The following is a 27,744-nucleotide window of genomic DNA, read 5'->3' on the forward strand; positions in this document are numbered from 1 at the left end:
ATACTCTATCACTAAGAACAGTTTCTTTGGAAGTGAGACTGTGACTTTGTTTTCCTGCTTGGTTTGTATTCTTTGACAATATCCCTAAATTTATGAACTTCAATTGATTCATAAAGGAGATAACTATTCAAGGAGTAAATGATTAGAAACTATAGATATATCACTTTTCGGAAATGCATCCAATACCCTCTAGGAAATATTTCAGTATTTAGATAACAAGAAAGGCAAAAGCCGCTCCAGACACTTGGTTAAAGGCCTTGCACTCCCTGCCAGGCCTAGATATATGTTGTGGAAAAGAAAAGGTCACACATGTCCATCATCACACAGACCTACTCCATGACCACGATGAATCAAGACAGAAGCAAAGGCATTCACGTCTGTATACCTGATGAAAGAGAACAGGTTTCCAAAGAATAAAAATAACAAAACTCCCCTTTCTTCACTAATATTTTTGTTTCCTACAATTCAGGGTTAGCATGACTTTATTTTTTCCTGCCTTCTAAATAAAAATTAATATCACCACCCAATGTAGAATTAAGTTCATTTCCTCACAGAATCCAATGCAGAAAAATGTCTGGCTTCCCTCAATAGCAAATAAATGATCTATCACAAGGCAAAATACAAGAAACCCTTTTCAGTGTGCTGTTACTGTCACAGCCCACAGCCATTTATGGTTTGTGGTCATTATTATTCGTATTCATTCCATTCCATGTCTCTTTTACCATAGATGTGATTTTGTTGGTATTTGGCGGGAAGGGACAGAAAAAAACAAGATGGAAGCTTTTAATATTTTGAACGAATAAGAAAGCAGTCTGTGCCAAATAAGTATAAAAAAGTATTAATTTCCCTGAGAAAACATGTTTGAATTTATACACACATGATAATTGTGACTCAGATTATATGATTAAATGAAAAAGATAACATGTTGATCTGAAAATACATAATTACAATGGGATAGTTAAAGATGTCCTCAGGAAACAATAAAACGGAACAGCTATTAGCGTCAGAGTGGTTGGGAAACAGTTCATATTTCCTTAAAAAGTACAGAAGCATTGATTAGAGAGAAAAAATGCAAGTAATTTTAATCACATACAACACAAGATAACTGAAAACATTGAGATTAGACTCAGCTCTGAGTGACAGCACACATCAGTCTGCCTCAAATGAGGAAAGTGCCGATTCTCACATGGAAGGACTGGCTCAGAGCACTCACTGCAGAGGGTGGTACAAGAGCAAACTGTCATGGGGCTCCTTGGCACTGCACCATGGCAGCTGTCACAGTGGGATCTGAATCCCATTAGTAGTAGTATCAATAGGACGAGATGATCACTAGTCAAATTAGACCTCAAGCAAATGCAATCTAGAGAACAGTGCGTACCCTTCAGAAAACAGCCACAACCATTACAGCCTAGGTTTGTTGCCTGGTGGGCACCAATGGCCTTGCAGGAAAAGCCAACCTATGCTGGATTTTTAATGTTGAATTCTAAACAACTGTAAAGCTTACACCGGACATCAAAGGAAGTAAAGCAGTGGCTGGCAGTTTTGAGGATATTCCTGGCTGGTAGGGTAAAGAGTGAGAAAAACAAACTAAAATATTCTCTTCTTAATGTGAACCCCATGGAAAATTCCCAGCCAAAAGCAACACAAAAACCAACCATGAAAATAATTCACATGGGACTCTACAGTGAACTATAAGCACAAATATATGGTGAATACTTACTATCTAAAATAACAGTGAATTTCAAGTGCAATTGAAAAATTAAAAAAGAATACATATGTGTGTAGGGCCTATTCACCACATTCCTTACATTCATAGAGCTTTTCTCCACTGTGTGTGCTTTCATGTCTGGGCATGAGCAGGAGCCAACCGATTGATGTTTTTCTCTCACATCAATATTGCTCTTTATCTTTCTCTCTGACTTCCACTGTCTAGATGGAAAAATATCCTAAGATATCCTAAGGTGAGTATATATATATATATATATATATATATATATATATATATATGAACTAGCACTAACTGGTTTGGCTCAGTGGATAGAGCATCAGCATGCAGACTGAAGGTTCCCAGGTTCGATTCCAGTCAAGGGCATGTACCTTAGTTGTGGGCACATCCCCAGTAGGGGGTGTGCTGGAGGCAGTTGATTGAAGTTTCTCTCTCATTGATGTTTCTAACTCTCTATCCCTCTCCCTTCCTCTCTGTAAAAATCAATAAAATATATTTTTTAAAAAGAACTAGGATAGTCAAAGGGTTTTCTATAATCTTTACAGGATGGGGCTTATTTTCAGTGGGCATTCTTTCATTCATTATGATTTCTCTCCACTTGGAGTATTTGGGTGAATTTCAAGGAAACTGGAATGAATGAAGGCTTTTCCACATTGCTTACATTCATAGGGTTTTTCCTTATTATGAATTCTTTCATGACATTGAGGGTAGTTGTATAAGAGAAAGCTTTACCACAATGATTACATTCCTAAGGATTTTTCACCAGTATGAATACTTTCATGAAGTCGGAGGGGATATAAATCATGGAATGTTTTACCACATTCCTTACATTCATGAGGGTTCTTTCCGTCATGACTTCTTTTATGTTTTCCAAGAGAGGTAAGAGAACTGAAGGCTTTCCCACATTGCTTACATTCATAGGGTATGTCCTTTTTATGAGTTCTTTCATGACATTGGAGGGAAGTTGGATAAGGGAAAGCTTTACCACAATGGTTACATTCATAGGGTTTTTCCCCAGTATGCATTCTTTCATGAATTCTAAGCAAAGAGGGATAAAGGAATGTTTTACCACATTCCTTACATTCATGAGGCTTCTTTCCATCATGATTTCTTTTATGTGTTGCAAGAGAACTGGAAGTACTGAAAGCTTTCCCACATTGCTTACATTCATATGATTTCTCCCCAGTATGCATTCTTTCATGATTTCTAAGATATTTGGAACAACTGAAAGCTTTCCCACACTGCTTACATGCATAGGGTTTTTCCTTATTATGAGACCTTTCATGAATTCGGAGGGAAGATGGATAAGAGAAAGCTTTACCACAATGCTTACATTCATAACGTTTTTCCCCAGTATGAATACTTTCATGAAATCGGAGGAAATATCGATCATAGAATGTTTTACCACATTCCTTACATTCATGAGGCTTCTTTCCATCATGACTTCTTTTATGTTTTCCAAGAGAGCTGGGAGAAATGAAGGATTTCCCACATTCCTTACATTGATAGGGTTTTTCCCCAGTATGCATTCTTTCGTGATATTGAAGAGAAGTTGAATAAGAGAAAACTTTACCACAAACCTTACATTTATAGGGTTTTTCCCCAGTATGAGTTCTTTCATGATCTTGGAGAGAAGACTGATAATAGAAACCTTTTCCACAATGCTTACATTCATAATGTTTGACCCGAGTATGAGTTCTTTCATGATTTTTAAGGGAAAAGGGATGATGGAATCTTTTACCACATTCCTTACACTCATGAGGCTTCTTTCCATCATGAATTCTTTTATGATATCCAAGAGAGCTGTACAAACTAAAGATTTTCCCACATTGCTTACATTTATAGGGTTTCTTCTCAGTATGCATTCTTTCATGATTTCGAAGAGAAGTGGAAAATATGAAAGCTTTCCCACATTGCTTACATTCATAGGGCTTTTCTCCACATTGTGTCCGTTGATGCTCTCGATAAGACTTTGGACAACTGAAGGCTTTCCCACATTGCTTACAACCATAGGGTTTTTCCCCCGTATGAGTTCTTTTATGATTTTGGAGGGAAGTTGAATAAGAGAAAACTTTACCACAAAGCTTACATTCATAGGGTTTTTCCCCAGTATGCATTCTTTGATGAATTATAAGGGCATAGCGACGACGGAATGTTTTACCACATTCCTTACATTCATGAGGCTTCTTTCCGGCATAACTTCTTTTATATTTTTCAAGAGAGCTGAGCCAACTGAAGATGTTCCCAGATTCATAAGGTTTCTCACTAGTGTGTGTTTTTTCCTGATTTCTAAGAGAAGTGGAACTTAAAGCTTTTCCAGATTTCTGACATTGATAGTGCTTTTCTGCAGTGTGTGTTCTTTCATTTTCTCCAGAGTACTTGGAAGAACTGAAAGCTTTGCCACATTGCTTACTTTGATGTGGTTTCTCTCCGGTATGAGTGTTTTTGTGAAGTTTAAAGGCAATGAGACGACTAAAGCCTTTCCCACATTGCACACACTCATACGGATTCCCAGCAATATGTGTTCTTTCATAATTTCTAAGGGAAGTTGAATACTGGAAAGCTTTCCCACTGAGGCTGCCTTCATGGTTTCCAATATGTTGATGATGCTTAAAAGCTTTCTCAGTTTCCTTACATTTATAAGGGTTTTCTTCATATTCCTGACACAGGTACAGTTTGGGTCCAATATGAGAGGCCAGGTGGTGATTCAACGATAAATAATGCATGAATATTTGCCTACACAACCTGGATTTAGGTTGTTTCATTTCAGTAGGAGTTTCCGTCTTTTCGTTATGATTTGGAATCTGGCTGAAGTTTTCGCTGCATTGACTACCATCCTTCCTTGTACAGAGTCTCACTACCATATGACTGCTGTAAAAATCAGAAGCATATTATTAATACTATGTTAACAATTTAATATTTATTATTAGCATGACAATGACATTTTTAACCATTTCAAAGAAAGAGTGGGGTTTCTGAACATTCCAATTTTTGAAAGTGGATATCCTGAAACCTCTGAAATAGGCTGGATCACAGATATTATGAAAACACTTATATTGATTAATGGTACTGATGTATTTTTTTCCAAGTGCAATTATTGTTATACATTAAACATCTAGGCCATATTTCAGAAAAAACATTTGGATGAGATAATTCTAAGAACCAATATATTTAAAACGGGGCTGTTACCATTGGATTACCTGTTTTAAAGATTCTTTTGTGGACCAGGCCCATTTGCCTCAGTGGTCCAGGATAGAGCAGTGGTTCCCAAACGTATTTGGCCTACCACCCCCCTTTCCAGAAAAAATATTACTCAGCCCCTGGAAATTAATTTTTTTTAAATTTTAATAGCAGTTACTCATCGCCCCCAAATGCACCTGTGGCCATCACCACCCCCCTGGATCACTGCAGCGCCCACCGGGGGCAGTAGCGCCCACTTTGGGAATCACTGGGATAGAGCCATGCACCAGGGGCTTGCTGGTTCATTTTCCTAAAAGGGAACATGGCCAGACTGCAGACTTATTAAACCCAGTACGGGGCATGCAGGAGGCAGTCAATTGATTTTTATATCTCTCCCTCTCACCTCCATACTCTAAAATCAATAAAAACATATTTTTGCACCACCAGAGAGGCTCACTGACCTCTGAACCCGGTGGTCATAGTTCAATTTCTGGTCAGGGCTCATGCCCTGGTTCTTGATTCTGAATGCAGGGCATTCAGGAGGCAGCTATCAATAATTCTCTCTCATCATTGATGTTTCTTTGACTTTCTCCCTCTTCCTACCTCTCTGAAGTAAATTTTAAAAAATTAAACACAAATAAAAAAATAAATATATAAAAATATATTACACACACACACACACACACACACACACACACACACACACAGATGCTCTTAATGCTTTTTCATGTCAATGCAACTCACCTAAAATTCATCCCATGATTTTCATATTGATCTTCACTATCATGGTCGTCACACTGTTCTTCTAAAACACATGCTAGAAAAACCATTATAAACTATTAAAGAATATAAAAACTGGTTAGATTTTAAGTACACAATGAGCTGTGATCATTCCTGGTTTAAGTACCAATGTATTTCCTTTCCATACTTCAGTTCTTGAAACAGCACTGATGAGCAAGCAACACTAGTTTTCTTTTCTTGTTTATAAAAAATGTATTTTATTGACTTTTTACAGAGAGGAAGAAATAGGGATAGAGAGTTAGAAACACTGATGAGCTGCTTCCTGCACACCTCCTACTGGGGATGTGCCCACAACCCAGGTACATGCCGTTGACCAGAACTGAACCTGGAACCTTTCGGTCCACAGGCCAACGATCTATACACTGAGCCAAACCAGTTAGGGCTAGTTTTCTAATTGAATAAATAAGTACTAAGTTGTTGCAGGCCAGAGTCGCTCTGTGGTTGACCATCAACCTATGAATCGGTATGAACCAGGAGGTCACAGGTCAATTCCCAGTAGGACCGGTTTGCAGGCTAGATGCCCAGTGTGAGGAGCACAGAAGGTACCCAATCAGTGATTCTGTCTCATCATTGATTTTTCTCTCATTCTCTCCCTCTACTTTCTCTCTAAAATCAATAAAAATGTATTTTAAAAAAATAATTTATGATACCTACCTACTGATGCCAGGTTCCAGAAGGTTTGCAGCATCACATCTGTGTAGAGTTTCTTCCACGTTGGGTCCAGGAAAGCCCACTCATCCATGGTGAATTCCACATTAACATCCTCAAAGGCCACTGAGTCCTAAAATATCCCACATATGCATATAGGAGAATGGGTGAGACAAACAACACTGGGGACCTATACATAATTCATAGCATGTTCACACAGAATACGTGGTCACCAACATTTAGTGTATCACTTGACTGTAAGACTATTATTAATTTGCCACATTCACATCCTCAAGAGCACATGGAATTTATTGATATCATTTTACTGTGATCACTTCAAGTCTTCATTGCTCTCTAATGTCAGGGTAAAGAACAGCTTGAACAACTTTTATATTAATACATTAAAATACTTCTGTCTTAAGCCCATCGATTCCTTGTGAGAAAACTCATCTCCATTATAACCACCATTTGATGCAGCAGTCCATGAAACATTCTGTCATGTCTGCATAAAGTTTTAGTGACTGTGAATACAATAAAGGCTTGGTAGCTTGCTCTTCTATTCTCATCACCAAACAGGAGAGGCCAGATGGTGTGTGGAAATTCAAATTAGAACACAATGTACTTGGCCATATTGTCCTGAAGTACTCCAGATTATTAGAAGTCATCAGATACACCTGAATGAATGAGAATATTCTCATGGAGGAGTATAGATGATCATCTGTTTTTATAATATTTGTTAGTAACTCAGTTTGACCTTCCTTTGCCTCTCTCATTTCATGGAGATAGGATGTTAGAGTTAGAGCTCAGGCATGAGCAAGACAGGGCAACTTAGCTCACTACAAAAGTCCTCTACTCATGAGCCTGAGGGTTACTTCATACTGGTTTTTAGGACACATAAACACGTATATTGAAATCATAAGATCACACTCAAAAGAAGTCTTTCTGGCAGAATTGTGACACTATAACCACGGCCTAGACCTTGAGGAACAATTTAAGACTTGGCATGTCCAAGGGCCTTTATTGAAATCTGCAATGTTTTCATGTTGAAATTAGTTTCACCGGGAACTAATACAAAATAAGATTAAATGTAAACTGTGATTGGAATATAAATTACATGGTGTTTATGGAGAGGAAAAATTAATATAATTAAAATGTCCATACTACTCAAAGCAATCTATAGCTTCAATGCAATTCCTATCAAGATACCCATGACGAATATCACATAACTAGAATAAATACTCAAAAATTTTACATAGACCACAAAACACCATGAATAGCAACAGCCATCTTGAGAAAGAAGAACAAATGTGGATGAATCACACTACCTAATATCCAAATGTACTACAAGGCCATAGTAATCAAAACAGCATGGTCCTGGCCTAAAAAGCATATAAAGCAGTGGTATGGAACAGAGAATCCAGATATAAACCCATTCATTTATGGTCACAGAATTCATGACAAAGGAGGCAAGAACACACAATAAAGTAAAGGTAGTATCCTGTATTATAAAAGGCTAATATGGAAATTGTCCCTGAGAGTTTGACTGACCGGGAGTTCCATGGCTTGCTATGATGTGCGCTGACCACCAGGGGGCAGCACAAAACATGGTGGGTGTCAGCTATGCCACACTAGTAGCAGGCGGCAGTGGAGGCGGTACTGGCCTCGATGGGCCCTGATGAGAGTGGGACTGCTATGAGATGGTGCAGTAGGTGAGTGGTCTACGCCTGTCCAAGGTGGATGTGAGTGGGTGCCCTGTAAACCCGCCAGTCGCCCCACCGATGGAGACGGGCGCTAATGGTGGGCGGCGGTGCCGATGAGCAGGCGGCACCAGGCCAGTGCGCCTGGGAGCAGGGCCCCTGATGGCCCTGCTGGTTGCAGCACAGATGGCAACAATATATAACAGTGCTTAACTAAGGGTCCTCAAACTACGGCCCGCGGGCCACATGCAAATACAAATATTGTATTTGTTCCCGTTTTGTTTTTTTACTTCAAAATAAGATATGTGCAGTGTGCATAGGAATTTATTCATAGTTTTTTTTTAAAGTATAGTCTGGCCCTCCAATGGTCTGAGGGACAGTGAACTGGCCCCCTGTTTAAAAAGTTTGAGGACCCCTGGCTTAAACAGTTGTAAAAAGCAAATGATGCCTCAGTTATAAGGTAACAATTAAAGGGCCTTTTGGAGACTATTATAACTTATAACCCTTGCTTCCCTGTTGCTGGAACATTAGACCTTGATCTCTAGGAACAAGTAGGTAGGAATTTAAAGAGAAATCAGGCCCAGGGAAAACAAGTGCCTTTGTCATCTTCAATTATGTGGATCCCCGCCTGCCTGCCCCCTGCCCCGGCCCGTGCCCCCTCCGGTACACCCTGTCTCAGTGCCACTCTGCGCCCGTGGGTCTCCCGCCTCCTGGCCATCCACTTTGCCGAAGCCATGGAGCTTGCCAGGGAGCCGCTCCTCAGGCAGCCCCACAGCCCGGCCTCTCGCAGCTGCTAGATCTCCAACCTCACCGAGGACACCTTTCTTCCACATTCGCCCTTCATGCATTCCTCTCTCCTGCTGGGTTTGCACTCCAGGCCTGAAAGAAAAGGACCAAGGCCAAGAAGGACAAAGCCCAAAGGAACTGAGTCTTGAACCTCCACATCCCATTCTCTGGATTTCCTCTCGCATCTCCTCTCTGTTTCATGTCTTGAATGGGCACCGGGTCTGGGCACCCTGTGGCCCAGGCACGTGGCCTCTGGGCGGCCTTAGAAACAGTCTCCGTTAAGCTGTGGATCTGTGGCCAGTTGCCCTGTAGTGACGTTACGGCGTCCCGGCTAATGAGCATATTCCTCTATTATATAGATAGATAGAGCAGAGGCTGGGGACCTTTTTTCTGCCAAGAGCCATCTGGATAGTTATAACAACATTCATGGGCCATACAATATCATCAACTTAAAAATTAGCCTGCTCTATTTGGTCACACATTTATTTAAGTGGCAGAGCCAGAGCAAATGATTCCAGGACCACTTTCAAGAGGGCCCAATTCCATACTCTGCCTGCCAGTTGCCTAGAAATGCATGAAAGCTCCCACTCTGGTACATAGAATTGAGGCACAACAGGCTCAGCAATGCCACATGGGACAGCAAAGCTCCCACAGGTCAGCAAGTTTGAGAAACAGAAGTCAGACCCACATGGCTGGTAATGTTGGCATGTGCTGTTCCTGGCAGCAAGTTCAAAGGGTCACCTGCAGAGGTGTGGATGAGAGTGATGCTGGTGTGTCATACCCCTCACACCCACACCAGGAGAGCAGGACAAGCCTTAGGACTCACACAGAGGTCTTAAAGGAAGGCCGGGCTGGCCTCTCAAGCAGCTGAGACCTGGCTTCAGAGCCAGAAATGGAGCCTGGTGTGGTCATGGTCCGGGGCAAGAGTTCTGCACAGACAGGGACTCTGTGGTTTGAATCACCTGCCTGCTCTATAGGAGACACCACCCAGGCTTTCTTATCAGCTTGTTCAAGTGCGAGGCAATAGGGACAAGAGTGGACTGAGGCTCAAGCTGTCAGCAGGCAACCATCAAAAAATGCATAGTTTGCCTGAACCGCATGGCTCAATGTTGGAGCATCCACCTATGGACCAGGAGGTCACAGTTTCATCTCTGTTCCAGGCAGATGACCATTTGCAGTTTCTATCCCCAGTGGGGAGGGGGGCAGCAGGATGCAGTCTATGGATTATTCTCTTTCATGATTGATATTTCTATTTCTTTCTCCCTCTCCCTTCCTCTCTGAAATTACATATATATATATATATATATATATATATATATTTGTATATTTATATATATGATTGATTTTTTACAGAGAGGAAGGGAGAGGGATAGAGAGTTAGAAACATCGATGAAAGAGAAACATTAATCAGCTGCCTCCTGCACACCCCCACTGGGGATGTGCCCTTGACCGGAGCGAACCTGGGACCTTTCAGTCCACAGGCTGACGCTCTATCCACTTGAGCCAAACCAATTAGGGCAATAAAAATATATTTTATAAAATTAAAATGTGCCTGAAAACTTAAATACATTCATTTCACATTTGGAGTTTCTCTTGCATAAAAGGGAAAAGAAAAATCAGTTTGATTTCATAAATTTCCTTGCTTTATTCATCTTCTCTCACTCCCCCTCTCTCTCTTTAATGCTCACCTGAGGATATTTTTCCACTTATTTTTAGAGAGAGTGGAAGAGAGAGGGAAACACAGAGATAAATATCTATGTAGGAGAAACACATCGATTGGCTGCCTCCTGCACATGGCAAGACCAGGGCCTGGGCCAGGGAGGAGTCTGCAACCAAGTATGAGCCCTTGTTCAGAAACAAACCTGGGACATGTCGATTCACAGGTAGATGCTCTATCCACTCAGGTAAACTAGCCAGGGCTATATATATATATCTCTCTATCTCTCTGTCATACACACACACACACACACACACACACACACACTAATAAATAAATAAATAAATACATTTGAGAGAGGAAAAGAGAGGGAGATAGAGAGAAACATCCATGATGAGAGAATCACTGATCGGCTGCCTCCTGCATGCGCCTTACTGGGGATCAAGCCTGCAACTCTGGCATGTGCCCTGACCTGAATGGATCAGTGACCTCCTGCTCCCTAGGTTGACACTCATCCACTGAGCAACTCTGCCGGGAAGTATCAATATTTCTCTCTCTTTTTTTCCCACCTGGTACATTCAATCAATGGACATTTTCATTCTCAGGGAAACTAGAGTGAAAGGGCTTCCCCAGGTGATGCATAAAGGCTCTGAAGGAAAGAAACACATCCATTGGAGTCAGCTCAGAGGAGCAGCCTGCTTCCCACAGGACAGAAGGAAATCCACTTTCAAAAGGTTCCACATCCGAGATTATCCCAGCAGAGACAGAACCCCTGGAGTGTTACAGTCCCTGGGGAAGCGGAGGAGGGACACCTGAGCAGCCACCCCAGGAATGAAGTCTGGGAGCTCCAATACCTCCTCTCCCCGGGGAATAATGGAAATGTAGTGGGCGGTTAGACAGACATGAGCAGAGCAAAGAGAATAGGTCAGGGGCAGAAGGTCATGCCTAGCAACAGACAACTGTAGGCTGCGACGTCATTGCCAGGGTGACATTTCATCCTGTAACATATTGCTGGTCATGCAGTTTGGATCCCTGGACCTTTTTCTCCCTAGAAATAACCCCTAGGCCACACTTCAATTTTAGCTGCAGGCCCAGAAAAGCAGCAAAACCAGGAAAGCGATGCCAGGGCTGACCTCAGGACCAGCTGCATTGAATGATGACCTGTGCCCTGGACACAACCAATCAATCGGTGGAGACCCAGCCATAAGAGACACATCTGAAAAGCTGCCGAATATTCTGAGATTTTCCCTGGGACCTCCCTTAAAATCTCCACCCTAAATCCCTTAGGATAGAGAACCCAGCACTCTCTCCTTCCTGGGAGCATGTCCCAACCTCTCCTCACCCACCCATCCCCCCAGGCATGTAACAGCTACCTTTCTCACTTCTAAGAGCCAAGGGCCCTTCCATTACCTCTGTAACTTGTTCCTTCTATGAATTTCCATTCCTTTAAGAATTTCTTCTTCTATCTCTGTTATATCACAAATAAATGTTCTCTTATAGTGTGAGTCTTGGCTCTGAATTCATTCCCAGCCAGAATTCAAGCACCTATGTTGCTGAACCCAGATCCAGTCCAACCCCATGGGTCTAAGGTGCTGCTCCCACCATGCCTCCGCCAACAGACGTGCTCCCTTTCTCAGGCTTCAGCTCACAGTGAGGGGGTGCACAGCTGGATTCAGTGTAAGGTTCTGACCCAAATGAACTCCCAATTTCACAGTCCCTAACCCAGGACACACACTCCTGACTTTCACAGATTTTCTCAATGTGCACCCACACCCTGGATGTAAAACTTCAACAGATGCCTAGAAACAGGCCCAGGGGGATCACAACTAAAACCTCAGAAGGGGCATCACCCTCTCCCACAGGTGCACTTGCTTCCCCAGCTCTCCAGGGCTGTAGCTTCTCTCACTGTAACGGCTCCCTCCATAGCGGGTGTGAGCAGGGAGGACACCTGCAGGGAGAGGCTCCCCAGGAAGATCAGTGGGCCTTCAAGTATTTCCCTTGGCAGGCTCAAGGGCGTGGGGGACTTCCTTAGCTTAAAAGCACCTGGCCTCAGACCTCTGCTCTCCCATTATGTTGCGCTTGACCTGGATGTTTCAAACAACACAAAGCCAGTGTTGGAATAATCAGTAAACTTGCTTAAACTCAGTGTTCATGTATAAAGAAGGGATTTAAATGGTAAGGCACTTTGCTAGCTCAACAAGAAAATCCATAAGTATCTATTATTGCATTAAAAAAAGATGCTTATTAATTATTGTTCCCATGGCAAGAATTTGTTTTATAAACTATTAATCATATTTCATCACCTCTAGTCTAAGCTCTAAAAATCCATTTGACTCACTCAAAATAATAGACCTTAAAATATTTCTACCCACACTGGGAGAAAACAGGCCAAACAATAATTTAATACATGCAATCTATATATATAAAACCCTAATATGCAAATAGACCAAACGGCAGAAGAACCAAACAACCGAAAAACCAGTCGCTATAATGAGTGGCTGACCACCAAGGGGCGGGTGCGAACGGGACTGGCACCATCAGCCGATGGGAGTGGTGGTGGCAGGAGCAGGGCTACTGGCAGACAGGGGACCAGGGGCTGTCGAGGGAGGGCCTGGGTGGGGGCGCAGAGTATAGGCCAAGACCCACACCTGTGCCCACAGGAACCTCGCAGCCCACAGTTCCTTTCAAGGTCCACAAATTCATTCAGTGGGCCCCTAGTGTAACAATAAAGTATTTTATTTCTCTGAGAAGGACTTGTGGCAGGAATACTTGCTTTTGTTTTTTAAATATATTTTATTGATTTTTTACAGAGAGGAAGGGAGTGGGACAGAAAGTCAGAAACATCGATGATAGAGAAACATCTATCAGCTGCCTCCTGCACACCCGCCACTGGGGATGTGCCCACAACCATGGTACATGCCCTTGACTGGAATCAAACCTGGGACCTTTCAGTTCGAAGGCCGACGCTCTATCCACTGAGCCAAACCGGTCAGGAAAGGAATACTTGCTTTGATGCAAATTACTTCCAGGTGGTTATTAGCTACCTGGAAATACACATATACAAAATACACTTTTTAAAGACAGCCATTCATTGACTATGGGAAAATAATAAACAATTCAAACTCTGAGTCTGTTCTATTAAAAAAGGGGACGACGGGTGCACAATGAATCACTTGTGTAAAGTCACATCACCAAAAGCAAAACTTAACACATTGCAGACAGATCATGAGCATTCTGGTGTTTTCTTATGACACAGTGTTTTACATACTAGTAAATGTTAAAGGCATGCCTTAAAATTAAAAGCCCATTGAATTTTGAAGTTATTTATTACATGTTCTTACAAGCTAATATCTTTTGAAAATATGATACTTTGTAAAACATTTTTTTGTAGTCGTTCAATAGAAACTTACCTGGCCACTGGGTAAAGCTAGCAATAAAACTACGGGTCCGCAATGTGTTAATACAGTCATGAGCCACATAACTTATGGTCAACAACGGACCTCATATAGGATGGTAGTCCCATAAGAGTATAATGGATTCAGCATAAAAAAATAAATTACCTAGGAATATATTTAACCAAGGAGGTAAAAGACCTGTATTCAGAAAATTTTAAGACAGTGAAGAAAGAAATTGAAGAAGATACAAATAAATGGAAGCAAATACCATACTCCTAAATAAGAAGAATTAACATAATTAAAATGTCCATACAACCCAAGGTGATCTATACATTCAGTGCAATTCCTATCAAAATACTAATGACGTTTTCACAGAACTAGAACAAGTAATCCAACATTTCGTATGAATCCAGGAAAGACACCAAATAGCCATAACTATCTTGACGAAGAACAAAGTCAGAGATACCATATTACCTGATATCAAACTTATAAGAATTAACTCAAGTGGATTAAAGACTTAAATGTAAAACTACTAAAGTAAAATCTCTTAATATTTCTCTTAATATTTTTATGACATGTCCCCTTGAGCAAGGCAAACAAAAGAAAAAATAAACCAATAAAACCACCTCAAACTAAAAAGATTTTGCTGGACAAAGGAAACCGTCCACAAAATGAAAAGACATCCTACAGAATGGGAAAACATATTCAGCAATGATACACTTGATAAGGGGTTAATATCCAAAACTTATAAAGAATTCACACAAGTCAACACCAACAAAACAAACAATCCAATTAAAAAAGACCTGAACAGTTACATCTCAAAAAAGGACGTACATTACAGATGGCCAACAGACATATGAAAAGATATTCAGTGTCACTATTAACCAGAGAAATACAAATTAAAACTATAATTGTTTCCATTGGTTGGAGCATCATTACCAAAAGGGTGCAGTTTCAATTATGGTCTGGGCACATACCTTGGTTGTGGGTTCGATCCCCAGTTGATGGTCCGGGAGGCACCTGATGAATTTCTTTCTCTCTTTCTTTCAAATCAATAAACAAATCCTTGGTTGAGGATTACAAGGGAAAAACAAAATGAGCTATCAACTCATACCTGTCAGAATGGCTATCATCAATAAATCAACAAACAAGTGCTGCTGAGGATGTGGAGAAAAGGGAACCTTCATGCACTATAGGTGAGAATGAAGATTGGTGAAGCTACTATGGAAAAACAGTATGGAGGTTCCTCAAAAAATTAAAAATGGAACTGCCTTATGACTCAGCAATTCCACTTCTGGGTAAATACCCCAAAAAACCAAAAAACTAATTCAAAAGAATATATGCTCATTGCAGCGTTATTTACAATAGCCAATATATGGAAGCAACCCAAGTGCCTATCAATAGACAAGTGGATATAGAAGAATATTACTTGGCCACAATAAATAATGAAACCTTACCTTTTGCAACAGCATGGATGGACTTAGAGGTTTAACACAGTGAAATAAGTCAGAGAGAAAGATAATTATCATATGATTCCATTTACATGTGAAATCTATAGAAATAAATCAATAAATAAACAAAATAGGAATACTCTAGAGATCAGACTGGTGGTTGGTTGCCAAAGGGGAAAAGGTTTGGTGGGTGGGTGAAATAGTTAAGAAGTACAAATTGGGGTGATTAAAAATGGCAGCAGAGTAAGATGATATTGCACGGACATGCTCCCGGGAACAAACTGCAAGTACAACTAATATATAGAAAAACTTCCTGAATAATCAACGGAAGATTTGCTGCAGAGAACCCTGATACCCGAGGACTGAAAGTGGAGACCCCATAGAGACTGGTAGGCGGGGCAGAGGCGGGAAGGGCTGGCACTGCATCCAAAGACAGCAATTGAAGCTCCAGAGAGATATCTCAGAAGTGAGGGGTTGCCATAGAGAACTCTGGGATCTAATCCCCAAGCTGGGCACCCCAGCAAAGAGCACAACTGAAAAGGGTACCCACGTAACATCTGGATGTGAAAAGCAATGTAGCTGCTGTTTCTCAGGGAGTGATAGCTGCAAATTAAGCCACCATCTAAACGGCCAATGCACAAAATTCCCTTGTAGACAACCACCTTGTGCTCCAGCAGAGGGAGGGCAGAGCAGACAGGAGCTGTGTAAGCAGAAGCCAGGATTGGGAACTCGGAGGGTAGAGATCAGAAAAGACAACCCCAGATTCCTGGGCAGACATCCCCAGTTTCATTCCCTCACACAGCAGAGGGCATCTTTCCCACATAGACATTTGCCTTGTCTGGAGGGAAGGCAGTTGACACACACTATTGGAAATCACCTTGCCCTGAGGCCACATAGGAGACTAAAAATTACAATTAGCCTCCAGGCAGAAGCAACTGCCCCACCCTGTTGAGAAAAACTCGCCATAACTCAGGACCATTCCCTGGCGGGACAATTCAAGCCTGAAGCCTATCAGTGTGTAGGTAGAGGTGGTCTCTGGAGACTGAGTCTTTGCTTGATCTAATTAGTCAGAAACAGCATTTGACACTGTCCTGCACTGAAGTTTGAGAAGCATAGAGGATTTACCTAGCATATAGTCCCAAACCCAAACAGATAGCCAAAATGAGGAGACAACAAAACAACCCCCAAATGAAACAACAAGAGAATTCTCCAGAAAAAGAAATAAATGAAGCAAAGTTAAGAAATTTATCTATAACAGAGTTCAGAGTATGATGTTAAAGATGCTCAACAGTATGAAAAATGATATAGTAACTATGAAAAAAAGAAGAGTTGGAAGTAAAGAACGATATAACACTAATAACAATAGGAAGGACTACACTGCAGATTAGGGGAAACTGAGGATAAAATCAGTGAATTACAAGACAGAATTGAAAATATCACTCAATCAGAGAACCAAGAAGAAAAATCAATTAAAAAACATGAGAATAGCTTAACGGAGCTGTGAAACAACGTGAAATGTAACAATATTAGAATAGCAGGTGGGCCAGAATAGGCAGAAAGGGAGAAGTGAACTTGTTTGAAGAACTAATGGAAGAAAACTTCCATAATCTGGTAGAGGAAAACATCACACACGTTCAGGAGGCACAGAGAACCCCAAGCAAGAAGAACCCAAACACAGACACATCATAATTAAAATGCCAAAAGCAAAAGACAAAGAGAGAATTTTAAAAGCAGCAAGAGAAAAACAGTTAGTTACCTACAAGGGGAGTACCCATACGACTGTCAGCTGATTTCTCAACAGAAACTATGCAGGCCAGAGTGGCAAGAAATATACAAAGTGGTAAATAGCAAGTTCCTAGAACCAAGATTACTCTACCCAGCAAAGCTCTCAATTAGAATTGAAGGTCAGATAAAGAGCTTCACAGACAAGAAAACGCTGAAGGAAAGGAGTTCATCACCACCAAACCAATGTTATATGAAATGCTGAAGGGTATTCTCTAAGAAGAGGAAGAAGAAGAAAAAGGTAAAGATAAAAAATTATGAACAACAAAGTGACAACAAATACATATCTATCAACAAGTGAACCTAAAAATCAAATGAATAAAAAAACCTGATGAACAGAACAAACTGGTGAATGTAACAGAATCACAGGCATGGAAAGGGAGCAGGCTGACACTTCTGGGGGCGGGGGGGGGGGGGGGGGGGGGGTTGTGTGGGATGCCAGAAAAGATTGGACAAAGAGCTTACACCTATAGATGAAGTCAGTGTGGGGTGAGGGGGAAGGCCTAGAGTGGGGTGGGAACCGGGTGGAGAGGAGCTATGGGGGGGGGGGGGGGCGGGGAGGAACATCTGTAATAATATGAACAATAAAGATTTTAAAGTTAAAAAAAAAGAAAAGAAACAAAGAGAGAGGACCTAAATAAGTAAAACCAGAAAAGGAAGTGGAGAAGTAACCAACAACACCACAGAAATACAAAGGATTATAAGAAAATACGCTAAACAACTATATGCCAACAAGCTCGACAATGTGAATGAAATGGACAAATTCCTAGAAAAATACAATCTCCTAAAACTGAATCAGAAGTAACCAGAAAACCTGAAGAGGCCAATAAAAACTGATGAAATAGAAGCAGTAATCAAAAAACTCCCAGCAGCCCTAACCGGTTTGGCTCAGTGGATAGAGCATTGGCCTGCGGACTGAAGGATCCTAGGTTCGATTCCAGGCGAAGGCATGTACCTTGGTTGCGGACACATCCACAGTAAGGGATATACAGGAGGCAGCTGATTGATGTTTCTCTCTCATTGATGTTTCTAACTCTCTATCCCTCTCCCCTCCTCTTTGCAAAAAGTCAATAAAAATTAAAAAAAAAAAACCCTCCCAGCAAAAAAAAAAGCCCAGGTCTGTACGGCTTCACAGGGGAGTTTCACCAAACATTCAAAAAAGAACTAACACCTTTACTCCTCAAACTATTTCAGAAAATCCAAGAGGAAGGAACACTTCCAAACTCTTATTACGAGGCCAGCATTATTCTAATTCCAAAAGCAGATAAAGACACTACAAAGAAAGAGAATTACAGGCCAATATCCCTCATGAACATAGATGCTAAAATCCTCAAAATATTAGCAAATCGCATCCAGCAATATCTTAAAAAGATCATACACCATGACCAAGTAGGATTTATTCCAGGCAGGTACAATATTTGCAAATCAATAAAAGTGATACATCACATAAACAAATTAAAAGACAAAACTCACATGATCATTCATATCAATAGACGCAGAAAAGGCATTTGACAAAATCCAACACCCAGTTTTGATAAAAACTCTCAGCAAAGTGGGAATAGAGAGAGCATATCTCCACATGATAAAGGCCATATATGACAAACCTACAGCCAACATCATACTCAATGGGCAAAAATAAATTGTTTTACGATCAAAGCGTGGTTCAAATTGACCTGGAACAAGACAGGGAGGTCCACTTCCACTACTCTTATTCAACATAGTATTGGAAGTCCTAGTCACAGCATTCAGACAAGCAGAAGAAATAAAAAGCAGCCCTAACTGGTTTGGCTCAGTGGATAGAGCGTCGGCCTGCGGACTCAAGGGTCCCAAGTTCGATTCCAGTCAAGGCCATGTACCTTGGTTTCGGGCACATACCCAGTAGGGAGTGTGTAGGAGGCAGCTGATTGATGTTTCTATCTCATTGATGGTTCTAACTCTCTGTCCCTCTCCCTTCCTCTCTGTAAAAAAATCAATAAAATATATTTTTTAAAAAGCATTCAAGTTGCAAAGGAGGAAGTATAACTCTCATTATTCACAGAAGACATGATATTGTACACAGAAAACCCTAAAGACTCCACCAAAACACTCCTAGATTTAATCAATGAATTTGGCAATGTAGCAGGATACAAAATCAATACCCAAAAATTGATGGTTTGTTTAAACACCACCTGAAAACAATGAATTCTCAGAAAGAGAAACTAAACAAACAATCCCATTTACCTTGGCAGCAAAGAAAATTAAGATACTTAGGAATAAACTTAACCAAGCTGGCAAAAGATCTGTACTCGGAAAACTACAGGACGTAGAATAAAAAGGTAGAAGAAGATAATCAAGTGGAAGAATATATTGTGTTCATGGATTTGTAGAATCAATATCATTAAAATGTCCCTAGAATCCAAGGCAATCTGCAGTCAATGAAATCCCATTAAAATACCAATGTCATCTTTCACAGAGCTAGAACAAATACACCAAAAATTTATATGGAATCAAAAAAGACCCCGAATAGCTGCAGCAATTTTGAGGAAAAAAAACCAAAGTCAGAGGAATCACAAAACCAGACTTCAAGTTATACTACCAAGCCACCAAAATGAAAACAGCCTGGTACTGGCACAAGAAAGGGGATATAGATCAATGGAACAGAACAGAGAACGCAGACATCGAAACAAGCCATTACGCTCCATTAATATTTGACAAAGGAGGCAAGAGCATACAATGGAGTCAAGAGAGTCTCTTCAATAAATGTTGTTGGGAAAATTGGACAGATGCATGCATAAGAAATGAAACTAGACCACCAACTTACACCATACACAAGAATAAACTCAAAATGGATAAAAGACTTAAATTCAATGTAAGTCGTGAAACCATAAAAATCCTAGAAGAAACCATAGGCAGCCAAATCTGAGACATCTCTCGTAGCAGCATGTTTATAGACACATCTCCTAAGGGAAAGGAAACAGAGGAAAAAATTAACAAATGGGACTACATCAAAATATAAATCTTCTGCACAGCAAAAGAAACCATCAATAAAATGAAAAGGGAGTCCACTGTATGGGAGAACATACTTACCAATAATATATATATAAAAGGGTTTGCCCTGACCAGTTTGGCTCAGTGGTTACAGCGCTGGCCTGCAGACTGAAGGGTCCCAGGTTCGATTCCGGTCAAGGGCATGTACCTTGGTTGCGGGCACATCCCCCGTGGGGGGTGTGCAGGAGGCAGCTGATCGATGTTTCTCTCTCATCGATGTTTCTAACTCTCTATCCTCTCCCTTCCTCTCTGTAAAAAATCAATAAAATATTTTTTTTTTAAAAAGGGTTAGTATCCTAAATACATAAGGAAGTCATACAACTTAACAGAAGGAAGACAAACAATCCAAATAAAAAGATGGCCAAGAGAGATAAATGCTCAAAGTCACCAATCATCTGAGAGATGCAAATCAACAGGACAATGAGGTATGACCTCACACCTTGTCAGAATGGCTGCCATCAGCAAATCAACAAACGACAAGTGCTGGTGAGCATGGGGAGAAAAGGGAACCCTAGTACACTGCAGGTGGGAATGCAGACTGGTGCCACCATTATGGAAAACAGTATGGAGTTTCCTAAAATATTAAACATGGATCTGCCATTTGACTCAGTGATCCCACTATTAGGGATATATCCTAAGAAAAATCTGAAACACCAATCAGAAACAATGTATGCATCCCTGTGTTCACAGCAGCACAATTTACAATAGCTAAGATCTGCAAACAGCCCAAGTGCCCATCAGTAGATGAGTGGATAAAAAAGCTGTGGTACATTTATACCTCGGAATCCTATGCAGCAGTAAAAAAGAACAATCTCTTACTATTTGCGACAGCATGGAGGGACCTGGCAAGTATCATGCTAAGTGAAATAAATCAGTCAGAAAAAGACAAGTATCACATGATCTCTCTCATATGTGGAATCTAAGTAACAATAAATAAACTGATAAAAGGAGTGGATCCAGAGACATGAATGCCTGGAAGAGAGTGCAGAATCTCAGAAGGAAGGCAGGGGAGGATGGATGGGTGGGAGCTAATCAACTGAAGGCCTTGCATGCATATATGCATAACCCATGGACACAGACAAAAAGGTGCTGAACACCTAGGGTAGGGGGCAGGACGGAGTGGGGGGTGGATCAATTGGAGAAAAAAGGCGATATAGTAGGTCTCTGGTTATGTTTGAGATCCGTTCCTATGGCGAGACGTAATATAAGTCGGAACCCACTTACATAAGCACCTACGTCACTCACATGGAGCACATACACAGCAGTAATGAAGTGAAATAGTAAAAAAAAATTTAAAGAAAGATAACAATTCCTGACCTTTACTTGTGGTAAATAATAAAAAACATAAAGCACATATGTATAGTACATACTTTGAAATGATGGAACTTATTTTTTTTATAAATAAACTAGAGGCCAGGTGCATGAAATTTGTTAATGGGGGGGGGGGGGGGGGTTCCCTCAGCCTGACTTGCACCCTCTCCAATCTGGGAGCCCTCAGCACTTGGACAACCAACTCATAATCTGGGACCTCTGGCTCCTAACCACTCTGACTGCCTGCCTGATCCCCCTAACTGCCCTCCCCTGCCGGCCTGGTCGCCCCTATTAACTTTTTTTAAAAAATCTTATCCCCTCCTCACACAATTGTATTTGACTTCCTTATTGGCTTCTCCCTGTCACACTATTTTTCTCTCTCCTTTATGTAACACCTTTCCCTACTGATTCATCATTTATAAACTTTTCTTTCCTCCTTATTTCCTACTTCTGCTCCCTCATCCTTCTTCCCATCGTTCTCCTGCCCTCCCTCCCCATATTCCTTCTTTCCTTTATCTTTACTTCTACCCTCCCTCCCCTTTTCCTTCCTTCCCACCTTAATTTTTTTGTTCACTTCCTCCCTCAGACCTGCTGTGCTCCCTCCCCCATTTCTTCCTTCTTCCCATTCTCCTTTTAAGCTCTACCGGCTCCCCTTTAAAACTTTTCATCCCTCCCTCTCTCTCCCTCATCCTACCTTTCCCATACATTCTTCTTTACTTACTTCCACTGTTTTAATATCTATCTACTTGCCTAAGCATTCACTATCATTTAGATTTTTTTCTTTTCTGACTCCTACTTTTAAAATCTGTCCCCATTACACAACTATACTTGATTTTCATTACAGCTCCTACAGTTCACTCACACATCCTCTTTCCTTCTTTAACTCTGCTCTCTACTGACTCCTTTATAACATTCTTCCCTCCCTCTCTCTCTTCTTAAAGCTTCTGTTGGGGGGGGGGGGGGGAGCGTTAACCCGCAGCCCAGGGCTCAGCCCCCGCCAGGTGATCGCAGCACCCTCTTCCCCAGCCTCCCCACCGCTGTCCTGCTCCCATTCCCTGCCCAGGACGCCCGGCCCAGCGAGAGTGGCCCAGGCCCGCGCGGCCTGGGCGCTGCTGCCTCGAAGCAGGAGCATCTCCGCCCAGGCCTTGGTTCATCCTCCAATCCCTCTGGACCCGTGGGCGCCTCCACTGACCTCCTCCTGCGTCTGGGCGGGGCTCCCCGCTCTGCACCCCCTGCACTCAGTGCACCTGCTCCGCCCCCCTGGTCGCCACCCCCCTTCTGCGAGCAGTCTCCTTCCCCTCCTATTGTATCCCATTCTACCCCAGACCTTTCAGCTGCCTGAGCAGATGGCCGGGACACAGCCTGGTGATCAGGGACACAGCCTGGTGATCCAGTCGTGTCCCGTGACGCTGTAACAGACAAATCTGCATATTCCTCTATTATTAGATTAGATGGGAGATGGTGACATAACCACAAGACGATGTATGTCAAGTCCAACGTAACCAGAGGACTGCCTGTATATGTAATACTTTCAGCAATAAGAAGCTATTATTATTATTTTTTAAGGAAGTACATGCCCTAGCTCAGTGATGGCGAACCTTTTGTGCTTGGCGTGTCAGCATTTTGAAAAACCCTAACTTAACTCTGGTGCCGTGTCACATATAGAAATTTTTTGATATTTACAACCATAGTAAAACAAAGACTTATATTTTTGGTATTTATTTTATATATTTAAATGCCATTTAACAAAGAAAAATCAACCAAAAAAATGAGTTCGCGTGTCACAGGTTCGCCATCACTGCCCTAGCTGGTTTGGCTCAGTGGATAGAGCATCAGCATGCAGACCAAAAAGTCCCAGGTTCGATTCCAGTCAAGGGCATGTACCCTGGTTGCAGGCTCCTCCCCAGCCCAGCTCTGGTCAGGCTCGTGCAGGAGGCAACCAATCGACTTGTTTCTCTCTCACATCAATATTTCTGTCTTTCCTACTCTCTCTTCCACTCTCCCTAAAAAATCAATGCAAAAATATCCTCAAGCGAGGATTAGCAAAAACAACAGCAGAAAGGAAGTACAAATTGTTAGATACAAAATAGACAGGGGGATGTAAAGAAGAGCATAAGAAATATAGTCAATAATATTCGATTAACCATCTGTGGTATCTGATGGGTGTTAGACTTTGTAACTTATGTACATGTCTAATCACTATGTTGACACGCGAAACTAATATATTGTGTCAACTTATTGAAAAAAAAGTTTCAGCCCTAGCCAGTATCACTCATGAATAGAGCGTCGGCCTGTGGACTGAAGGGTCCCGGGGTTCGATTCCGGTCAAGAGCACACACCTTGTATGCAAGCACCCCTATTGCCTGGGCCCTGGTCGAGCACGTGCAGGAGGCAACTAGTCGATACGTTTCTTTCATATCAATATTTACTTCTGTATTTCACTTTCTCTTCCCTGCTCTCCAAAAATCAATGGAAAAATATCCTCTGGTAAGAGTTTTTTAAAAAATGTTTCAAAGAAAATGGTGCATGATTTGGAAACAGCCTAAGTGCTCATCAGTAGATGAGTGGATTCAAAAATTATGGTACATCTACACAATGGAATACTATGCTGCTGTAAAAAAGAAGGAACTTTTACCATTTGCAACAGCATGGATGGAACTGGAGAGCATTGTGCTAAGCAAAATAAGCCAGTCAGAGAAAGATAAACATCACATGATCTCACTCATATGTGGGATATAATGAACATAAACTGATGAATAAAAATAGATCCAGAAACTAAGAAACACTGAACAGACAGTCCAACCTCAGAAAGAAGGGAGGGGAGGGGAGAGGGGTAAGAGGTCAACCAAAGGACTTGTAGGCATGCATATTAGCATAACCAACGGACATGGACACTGGGGTGGTGGGGGCTTGTCCTGGGGTCAGGTGGGGTGTCAATAGGAGAAAAAGAAGATATATGTAGTACGTTAAACAATTAAAAAAAGAAAAAGAAAATGGTGCATACACACACACACACACACAAAGGAATATTATTATACTATTCAGCCATTAGAAAAAAAAATCCTGCCACTTCTAACAACACATTCATGGACCTTGAGGGCAGGATGCTTTGTGAAATAAGTCAGAAAAAGAGAAATACCACGTGTTCTCACTTATCTATGGAACCTTTAAAAAAGCAACTCCATTGATACAGAGCACAGACTGATGGTTGCTAGAGGTTGCAGGAGTGGTGTACAGGGCTGCGGGGCTGCGGCGGGGGTCAAATGGATGACGGGTATCAAAAGGTACAAACTTCCAGTTATAAAACAAGTAATGGAAATGCAGCTTACAGCATGGTGACTGCAGTTCTTAATACTATATTTCAGATTTGAAAGTTGCTAAGAGTAAATCTTAGAAGTTCTCTTTACAAGAAAAAAATATTCTGTAACTATGTATGATGATGACACATGCTAACTAGACTTATTGTGTTCACGTCACAATACATACAAATATCAAATCTTTATGCTGTACACCTTAAACCAATGTTATATGTCAATTGTAACTTAATAGAAAATAAAATCCCTTCTATAAAAAAAAAAAGATTACAGTGGATTTGAAAAAACTGCAGTCACTGTCCTGACCAGTTTGACGCAGTGGCTAGAGCGTCGGCCTGTGGACTGAAGAGTCCCAGGTTCGATTCCGATCAAGGGCATGTACCTTGGTTTCGGGCACATCCCCAGTAGGGGATGTGCAGGAGGCAGCTGATGGATGTTTCTCTCTCATAGATGTTTCTAACTCTACATCCCTCTGCCTTCCTCTCTGTAAAAAAAACAATGAAATATATTTTAAAAAAAGAAAAAGAAAAACTGCAGTCACCTAATGATATCATACCCATCACGATGTCTTAGGGAAATGCATTGCTCAGATGTTTATGATGATATTGGTGTAAACAAGCTTCCTGTGCTGCCAGTCCTATGAAAGTCCAGCACATATATAGAATACTTGATGATGAGACACTGGTTTATGCATTTGCTATACTATCCTCTTTATCTTTGTGTGCTTACTACTTAGTGACAGAAAACTTTGCTGTGAAGCAGTATGCTGTTTTATGCGGGCAGCAGCCTCACAGGTCTTGTGTTGACGGTGCCTGTTGATTGCATCATTGCCTCCTGGGCTTGATGAATCTGTTTTTTGTAAATTTCCTGGCCTAAGTGTACAGTGTGATACAGTCTACAGTCGGGTACAGTAACGTCCTAGGCCTTCATATTCACTCACCAATCACTGACTCCTGCAGAGCAGCCTCCAGTCCTATAGTCCATTCAGGGTCAGTGCCCCACACGGATGTACCATTTTCTATCTTGCACACCACACTTTTACTGCACCTTTTCATAAATGCTTCCTACCACTGCATCACAATTGCCCACAGCATTCAGTACAGTAGCATGTTGTACAGGTTTGTTGCCTAGAACCCACAGGCTACACCATATGGCCTAGGTGTGTAGCAGGCTGCACCATGCAGGTTTGTAAGAGAACTGAAAACAACAAAACTGCCTCAGGATGTCCTCCCAGGTTCAGGGGTGCAGGACTGTATGTAACTGCAGTTTCAACCTCTCCCAGGAGTAAAATTTTAACCCAGTCACTCTGCAACTTGCTGTTCAACACTAATCTGTCTAAAGACTCCTGCTGTTCCTTCCCCTAAGGAAGGGTGACCCTGCCTGAAGCAATCCCCTGTTTTCTTTACTAATAACCTCTCAAAGCCACTTCCTTTCTGCCTGTTGTAAAAGCCTTCCATTGTGAACAGCTGCTCTGAGATTCTATTTCCTAGATGGGATGCAGCCCGATTCGTGAATGGGAATCAAGCCAGTCAGACCTTCCAATTTATTCAGCTGAAGTTTGTTTTTAACCGTTTGAAAAGCACCACAAAACAAATAGCTGATAAAGATGCTGTGACTCAGAGAAGGGAAGATGGCGCTTAGGATTCGGGGAAGAGACTGGAAATGCAGGCATTTGCTGCAGAGCTAGGCCTGGGGGACGGGGGGTGGACTTGAGAGCCTGCTCCACAAACATCAAAACTCAGGAGAAAACGGGGTCCTTCTGGGGAGAAAGGAGGGACAGGGGGCCCAACAGACCACAGCTCCTCCCGTGCACGAACCGCGGGGACCGAGTCACCATTGTCCCCAATGGCCCTCCCCGTGGTCACCGCACCGACTGCGGAGCCGCGGGGATGAGGGTGCAGAGCTGCCCAGACGCGCTCCGCAGCCCAAGGCCCTGCCGCGGGGACTCACTGGACGCCCGGGTCCCGCCTGGGCCCCACCCTGCGAGCCCGAGGGGCCTGCAGTTTCAGCGGAGCCCCCGGCGCCTCGGGTCCGCAGGCTCCGGACCTGACCATGGAGAGACGGTCCCGCCACGGCGGCTCCACCCGCCCCTCCTCCCCGTCCCCGCGCCCGGCCGCACACTCACCATTTCTAGTTCCTGGGCCTCCCGAGTCCCGCCCGCAGCTCCCACCACCTTACAGATCGCAGATGAGGACAGAACAAGGGAGATGAGATCTGACTGAACTTCCGGGCGGTAGCGGAGCGTAGCCCCACCCATCGGCCTCCACGGTAACCCCACCCACCTGGCGCCCAGCTCAGATGACAGACACAGTGCACCACATGCCCCCTAGCGGCTGAGGGGCACAGGCCTGAGCCCAAAGCAGCCAGATCTCTTGTCCAGGGACCTTTGCACTGAGAGGCAGCGCTGAGAGCCCCCAAGGAACAGCGGTCCTTCCTTGCAAACACACACACTGAAAAGGCACCTCAGGAATCTGGCTCCATTTTCATCTTTGTTGACAACTGGAGTCTGACGTGTGCATTTGCCAAAAAGGTGCACAGGCTCAGGGACCAGGGATGCCTTAGGGTGATATCCTTCCAGAACTACAGTCAGATTCCCAAAAAGAGCATTGAATCCAGAAACAAGTCATCATGTCCAGCGGGAAAAGTGACTTCTGTGCATTTAGAATGGTTAACTTTAGAAAATGTTTTTCACATGAAAAATGTGTTCCCACTGGTGATTCAGTCACACTCCTCTGAGGCCATGAGCCCCCCTTCCTTGTGGTTGTCTTGTGGGCAGTTCCACAGACCTACCCAGAGCAAGGAGATGGGCCAGGGACAGAGGTCACCAGGGTGGAAGGCCCAGGTGTCCAGCAATGGGCAACCAATTGTAGGGTGGGGCCTTGTCCCCAGGGTGACTTTCCCTCCTCTGGCTCCAGGCCCAGATAAGCAACAAAATGCCAGGGCTGATATCAGGACCAGCTGCATTGAAT

At 42.4% G+C, this 27,744-nt stretch overlaps 1 protein-coding gene across 1 annotated transcript; it reads right to left on the reverse strand.

Moving 5' to 3' along the window:
• Positions 1–1,056: 1,056 nt before the first annotated feature.
• Positions 1,057–26,979, reverse strand: LOC139010983 (zinc finger protein 709-like). Its single transcript, XM_070416124.1, has 4 exons — positions 26,901–26,979; positions 6,362–6,488; positions 5,651–5,723; positions 1,057–4,597 (listed from the first exon to the last, which is right to left on the reverse strand). Exons 1-4 carry the CDS (start codon positions 26,901–26,903, stop codon positions 2,467–2,469), a joined length of 2,334 nt encoding a protein of 777 aa, XP_070272225.1. The 5' UTR covers positions 26,904–26,979; the 3' UTR covers positions 1,057–2,466.
• Positions 26,980–27,744: the final 765 nt, after the last annotated feature.

The sequence above is a fragment of the Myotis yumanensis genome, unplaced genomic scaffold (genome assembly GCF_028538775.1).
Source record: "Myotis yumanensis isolate MYYU_CA2020_CCGP unplaced genomic scaffold, mMyoYum1.0.hap1 SCAF_5, whole genome shotgun sequence".
NCBI classification, from domain to species: Eukaryota; Metazoa; Chordata; class Mammalia; order Chiroptera; family Vespertilionidae; genus Myotis; species Myotis yumanensis.

Coding starts and splice junctions, on each gene's coding strand:
- LOC139010983 (XM_070416124.1), bottom strand. Junction 5,724..6,361: donor CTGGAACCTGGCATCAGTAG/GTAGGTATCATA, acceptor TGGTTTTTCTAG/CATGTGTTTTAGAAGAACAG. Junction 4,598..5,650: donor AATCATGGGATGAATTTTAG/GTGAGTTGCATT, acceptor TGATTTTTACAG/CAGTCATATGGTAGTGAGAC.